At 36.1% G+C, this 6,887-nt stretch overlaps 1 protein-coding gene and 1 long non-coding RNA gene across 3 annotated transcripts in view; one reads left to right on the top strand and one right to left on the bottom strand.

Annotated features, from left to right (window-relative positions):
* Positions 1-6,887, bottom strand: part of LOC107661668 (phospholipid phosphatase-related protein type 5-like) — a 51,289-nt gene that overhangs the window by 41,360 nt on the left and 3,042 nt on the right. For both annotated transcript variants that reach the window (XM_016451372.1, XM_016451373.1), the window contains exon 2: positions 3,689-3,810. In XM_016451372.1, the coding sequence (XP_016306858.1) occupies positions 3,689-3,757 (69 nt within the window). In that variant the 5' untranslated portion in view covers positions 3,758-3,810. The remainder of the gene's footprint in view (positions 1-3,688; positions 3,811-6,887) is intronic.
* The window catches only part of LOC107661669 (uncharacterized), an 8,916-nt gene continuing 3,683 nt past the window's right edge, over positions 1,655-6,887 (top strand). The window contains exons 1-2 of the long non-coding RNA XR_001631129.1: positions 1,655-1,666; positions 5,644-5,651. This is a non-coding gene — a long non-coding RNA (uncharacterized LOC107661669). The remainder of the gene's footprint in view (positions 1,667-5,643; positions 5,652-6,887) is intronic.

Consider the following 6,887-nt stretch of genomic DNA (forward strand, 5'->3'; position numbering starts at 1 on the left):
CCTGTATACGTTGATTGACAGATGTCTCGTCCAGTCAGCGGTGAGTAATCCCAAACCAATGGCGCTGTCTCAAACTATACCTACCTTTTCCGGTTTTTCTGATTTGTCGTTGTGTTTTCTGACTTGTAAATGTGTTTTCGGATTTGTCGTTGTGTTTTCTGACTTGTTATTTTGTTTTCGAATTTGTCATTGTGTTTTCTGACTTGTTATAATGTTTTCTGAATTGTTGTTGTGCTTTCTGAATTGTTATTTTGTTTTTTAGACTTGCATTTGCGTTTGTAATTTGTTATTTTGTTTTCAGAATTGTGATTTGCTTTGCACTTCTCGGCCACCGTACATCTCTCCTCTTATTCATAGCTCATTAAGGGCTTTTATTCTGCCTGATGAGCAGAACTAAACCGCACCAAAGGATGCCATGTACCATACTTGTACTCTGTGATGATGGATGGATTCAAAAATATTATCTTTAATAAATACAGTCTTAGCTGCTCTCCAAATGTCTTTAGGCGGGGCTGGTTTTGGACACTTTTCTAGCTGAAAACCAGCTTGGTAAGTTTGGGAGACCATCTTAAACCAGTTAAGATCAGTAAACCTATCTATCTATCAGATCAGATAGATAGATCCAACAGTCTTAATTAAATTAGAATTCAAGCATTTACTGCACAAAATGAGTAATGTTTCAACAGGTTTGTTGTTGCTTCACAATTAGCGGCTTGTTAAGAGACCACAGCCGTAGATGCAGGATAGTGCAGTTCTGTGTGATCAGTCTGTTATTAGTCTGTGTTTCAGCATGTGTGCAGTAGATTCTCAGCTGTAAATAAACATTATCCCGCTGAGAAGCCACTCCAGCAAATTCAAGTCATGTAGGACGCTGCCAAGTTGTGCCGCTCTTCATCACTTGTAGAAAAGTCTTCTCTACTCTTCTTTCATCCATCAAGAGCAACACTTTTTCTCTGCCTTCCCGCTGTTAGTCTTTTATCCTCCTACTGAGTCAAACTGCACAGCTCCCACAATGCTCATCTGCGACCTGCCAGTTCAAGTGTCAAACAATTTTTATTCCTTTCATTTTCCAGCACCTTTGTAGATCTCCATGCTGCTATCAAAGGAGCCAGAGAGACTAGATGGGCTATCGCTCACTACAAAACAAAATCGACTGATGGTGAGATGTATTACCTTTACTTTTCAAATTTTGCTTGTTTAATATTTAATGCTTTTTAAAGCACATTTTAAACCATTTCCCTCATAACAATGTAGCTAATATCAGGTTTTACTATCTTTATGGATATTTGCTTACCACAATATAAGCAAAACCAGACCCACAGATACACACAAACAAACCTTCATATCCATAGATAAACTAATGAATGATTTCACCTCAAGTTGAGAATATTTATTATTTAAAGGGGTCATATGATGCGATTTAAATTTTTCCTTTCTCTTTGGAGTGTTACAAGCTCTTGGTGTATAAAGAAGATCTGTAAAGTTGCAAAGACTAAAGTCTCAAATCCAAAGAGATATTCTTTATAAAAGTTAAGAGTCAACCACGCCTACCTAAAATGGCTCGTTCTAACACGCCCCCACATGTCTACGTCACGATGTGGGAAGATTTGCATAACGCCGCCCAAATGTTCACGCAAAGAAAGAAGGCGTAACTTTTATTCTCACTGTAGTATTGTTGCCGCCGCCACCATGTCGTGAAGGCGCTGTGTTTCGTTGTGAAAGCGAAACTACTTTGTTTGGCCTTCCAAAAGAGGACGATATCGCTTCGTCATGCCTGGAGCTGATCCGTGCTGGTCGCTGAGGAAATACTTCAACTTTGCGCTGTGGATCGCCGGATCGGCTTTCACCGTGGATGAAGCGGAGTCCAGCCCGGGGTCGTCACATGTGGTTGCCGCAGGCATCTCAATATAGTAATGGACGTAACATTTCTGTCACACGCTTGAGGAATTCGGCCAATCACAACGCACTGGATAGCTGACCAATCAGAGCACACCTCGCTTTTTCAGACCGATGAGCTTTGTAAAAATCGATGCGTTTCAGAAAGGCGGGGCATAGAGAAGAAACAATAATGTACAGTATGTGGAAAATAATGTGTTTTTTTTTAACCTTAAACCGCATAAACACATTTCATTACACCAAATACACAAAATAATGTTCTTTTTAGCAGCATCATATGACCCCTTTAAATATAAACCAAACTGATGTGAATACAGTTTTTACTCTCTTCAAAGTTATTAAAGCACCTGCTGAAATGTTGTGCCCTCTACTGGATTTTATAGGAAGTACAAGGCAAATATGAGGCAAAAGCCACAACTTCATATTTCAAAATTTACTATATTTGCCATCATCACTGATACAATATCTGAGATACAGCAGAGAGAAAGATAGTCAGTGAATAATGATTTGCACAAGCTCACAGTAACAAAAATACTGTTTGACTTTTGAAGACTTTGAAGAGTTGTTTTTGTCTTTTTTTTGTGTGTTCATGGTCACTTTTTGCTTTATAGTATGATAAAAGAGCAGCACTTTTTAATAATATAAATTATTATATAATATTTATCGATAGTCTTTATTTTTCTGAGAAGCATCGAGAGGGCCAGGGCTTAGATTTCCCTCATTAAGTTGTAAAGTTATGTTTCTTTCATATTCTCAGCCTTTTGCTTTGCCTTGCTAGAGTGAGTCATAGCAATAGTTGAACGTGCTACACAACAAATAAATAAATAAATCATTGTGGCTTAACAAGTAATCATATATGTATGCTACAAGTGCACAATACTGTTTATGTGTGAATGCATGTGCGGGCATATTACTGCAAGAAAGCTGAAGAAGGCAGCAAAGAGAATATTTACACATCTGGGAGAGAAAGCATCTAAAAATGATATAGCAAAAGAAGAATACAGACTCAGGATAGAGATCCAGCTCATTGGTATCCATAGTAACAACAGTGGAGGCAAGTGTCGTGATGTGTTTGTGATGCACACGCAACATTAGTGCACACGAGCATGCACACACACACACACACACACACACACACTTTTCTTCCTTAAACAGCCTGAATCATATAATTCTATCATTTTTCTCATTGTTATCAGCACAAGAAAATGAAACAATTATGTAAAAAAAATTATATATACATATACACTATGACTGCTATACATTCATACATGTACATATATATATATATATATATAATGACTGCTGCTTTGTCAAAAGAAATTATGAATTAAATTATATAAATTATTATAAAATATATTAAAATAGAACTTTAAACTATTTTAACTGTATTTTAATAAAATAAATGTATGTTTATATTTATTCATATAGACAGAGCGAGAACTGATCACATTTACTAAAAATGCAATATATATCTGTTTGTTTTTTAAATTATTCATTTAGAAAAGACAATGTGGTCTGTTTTCTTCAAGTACGGTTAACAATGACATGCAAAATCACATGTAAAACTGATCTGAATCAATACAAAGCTAATAGCTGGAGTGTAGCTTCTCTCTATATCATTAACAACATTGATGGTATTGATCTGAGCTTCACTTCCTTTCAGGTCATGACATAACCTCACATCTTTCGCTGTGAGCCCATTCAGAGTTCATAAAACTTCCTGATCTAACTTGATAAACTCTGGATTATGGTTAGGGTTACGGTTGTGGGTTAAGGCTGTAGGATAACTCACCTCCACAAATAGGAAGCATGGTACAATGGAGCTACTGCTCTTCGCAGCAGGCTTCTCTTCTGCTGCCATTGTAGATCCCTCTTCTTTCTGCTCTGTTCCTCCTCTCACACTCCCACTTTATTCTTCTCACATGAAAGAGAAAGAAAGAACAGGTCAGGAGCTAGAAAACTCAATTATAATAACTTACTTGTCCTTGCACATCTGAAGGATATTCTCCTGCATGACTACATTAAAACATAACTCTATACAGAAACTAAATATTAATAAAGGTGACTAGAAAAAAAGGCAGTCCAATCCGATTATAACAAGAGCTCATATATATATATATACAGTGGGTACGGAAAGTATTCAGACCCCCTTAAATTTTTCACTCTTTGTTATATTGAGAAATTACCATTTCATGCTTCTACTTAAATGCCCTACTTTCATGATATAATATCACTGTAACTTTTTACATTTTCCATAAATTTTATCCAAAAGTTGAATATCCCTAACTTTTTGTGAGAAGTGTATGTACAGTATATGCGTGTGTGTGACATTAGTGTTGTCATTGTTTACTCATTCTTTAATGTGTGTGTGTATATATATATATATATATATTATATATATATATATATATATATACATTATACATGTATATATATACATTATACATGTACATATATATATAAATGTTTTATAATTAATACATATTTTAATGCACAAATATAAATATTTATTTAGATTTGTAAACAATTAGTTATTCATGATCATTTTAATGCACAAATATAAATATTTATTTAGATTTGTGAATTAAAATGATCATGAATAACTAATTATAATGAATATATAAACAGAAGACAGAAATGGCGTCCGATCAAATTCTATCAGTGAGCTCACATTTTGTGAGACTCACTTCAGAGGCTAATTTTTTAGGCTCATTTATGTTTTAAAAGCAAGGAGGATTATATGAATTGTTAGTGGCTGATCTCCAAAACAAAACTTTCCCCAAACCTGCAATGGAAAATATTTATTATTTACATATTTCCTGTTCTTGTGTATCCTGAATAGAAAATTATTGCATTACCGTTGACAGTTACATGATCCAAAAAGGTTTCAAATATAAATTGTACACTGAAATACTACAAGACTTGATGTTTATAAACTAGATTAGGCCGCTGCTGGATCAATTAAGATAGATGTCGTATTAAGTGATTACTCTTCACTTGACAGAGATTTTATGACCCACAAGATTAACTATTGAGTTAAGAAAAAATGATGCAACCATTTGTAGCAGGTTACAATCTAATGAGTACTTACAAAGCCCATTTACCTTAGTATTAAATTTACGAACAGATGGTTTAAACCTACACAGAACTCTCTAGGACTGGACTTTCATTGGTCCGTGAACCGCCGAGCAGCATTTTGTCAGCAGGTCTGTTCAACATCACACTGTAAACCTCAGAGTTCAGGACAGGGAAATAAATATCACATGAAGCCAGGCACTAAAGCTCTACGACAGAAAGCATCTAGTACATGCCTCTGCTTTTAGTGCGCCTTACGCTCACAGCGGTCAACGTTTTACATCTGTCAGTGTGCGAGTCCTCAGATAATGTAAAAAAAAGAGAAAAGGACCGGCAGACCTGCATTTTTTTAAACGTTTCCTCGTTGCTGAGCAACACTGAAAGGTTTTCTAAAAAGTCTGTCTATGTGGCGTGTCGTTTTAATGTCTTTGAGGAAAAAGGAAGCTAAAGTGCACAATCCCAACCGAGAAAAGAGACGTGTTCTAATGTAAGACTCTAGGGGTAAATTCATCCACATAAACAAGAAAATTGGCCAACCTGAAAGAAGGTTTAAGAACAAATTGGGTATCTCTTGCTCACAGTTTTTTTTATCCTTCATAATTTGCTTTTGCTCAGTCTCGCTTATGTTAACATGCTTTGATAATTATGTAGATGCTTCAAGCTTCAAAAAAGCCATGCAGGTAAAGCGTCTGGAAATGGTCTAGCATATGGCCTGCTCATGTGTAGACTCGGACTGCACACCCACAGACCAGACATGGACCCATTACAGACTGTCTGTTGCATGTTACACAAAAATAGTAAGACTGTGCACTTTCTGGGAATCAGAGTGGATGAGTTTTTATCTATTGATCAGGAAACAAAGTAAAGCTTAACGTACCAAGTCCATTCAATGCACTCCTTGATAGCAGGTTTGTTAACTTATTTGTGTATATGGCAAAATACCTATATATAGCCTACATACATTAATTTAATAATATATATATATGTAAATATGTGCTTGTGGGTCTGTGTGTACATGCAAATTAAATTTATTGTGAATAACTAATTATATTGAATACATGTACTGCATATAAGTTTAAAAAACCTTGAAGTTAATGCACCTGTGCTGAATTACTTTAATTTCAATTAAGTAAATTCAATTTTTAAATGCAATCCCTCTTCCTGTCATCCTGACAACAACTACAACTATTTTACAACTTTTGCACAGACAATGAAGTGAATGCATGGTCTTTCTGATAAAAAATATCCATATTCAAAACATAATAATCACTTTAATGTAGCTTGCGCCAACAGGTGTACACAGAAGCAGTTCCGGGAGCATGACGTATGAGGTGAGCGTTGCGCATGCGCCGGTGCGTCTATTGAAAGACAACGTTTCTTTACAGGATCAAAAGAAGCAAAGTTTCCTTACTTTAGCAAAGGAAAACCAGTCTCCTCTTGGCTGATATCGAAATCCTCTGACATTCTTCTTTACAAATCCTCGTTTTGTACTTCTAATTCTTGACCGTTGTTTTGTTTTGATCTCTCCCCTGCGTTTACGCGTCAACCACATGTTCTGAGCGGCGCATGCGCAAAGCTGACCTCATACGTCATTCCCCCGGAACAGCTTCTGTTTACAACAGTGAGCGCAAGTTAGATTCAAGTGATTATTACGTTTTGAATATGGATATTTTTCTTACAAAAATGCATCGATTCGCTACAGAAGGACTTTGTTCACCCCCCGGAGCCGTGCGAGACACTTTTTTTTTATGGATGGGTGATTTTTATTTAAGTTATTTTGGACTGAAGCAATGCAACACCCGCTGAGTGGCATTAAACAGCTTGAAAGATCAAAGACAATTTTTAAGTGAGTGACGTGACATGTGGCCAAGTATGGTGACCCATACTCGGAATTAGTGCTCTGCATTTATCCCATC

The sequence above is a fragment of the Sinocyclocheilus anshuiensis genome, unplaced genomic scaffold (genome assembly GCF_001515605.1).
Source record: "Sinocyclocheilus anshuiensis isolate Anshui unplaced genomic scaffold, SAMN03320099.WGS_v1.1 scaffold207, whole genome shotgun sequence".
NCBI lineage: Eukaryota > Metazoa > Chordata > Actinopteri > Cypriniformes > Cyprinidae > Sinocyclocheilus > Sinocyclocheilus anshuiensis.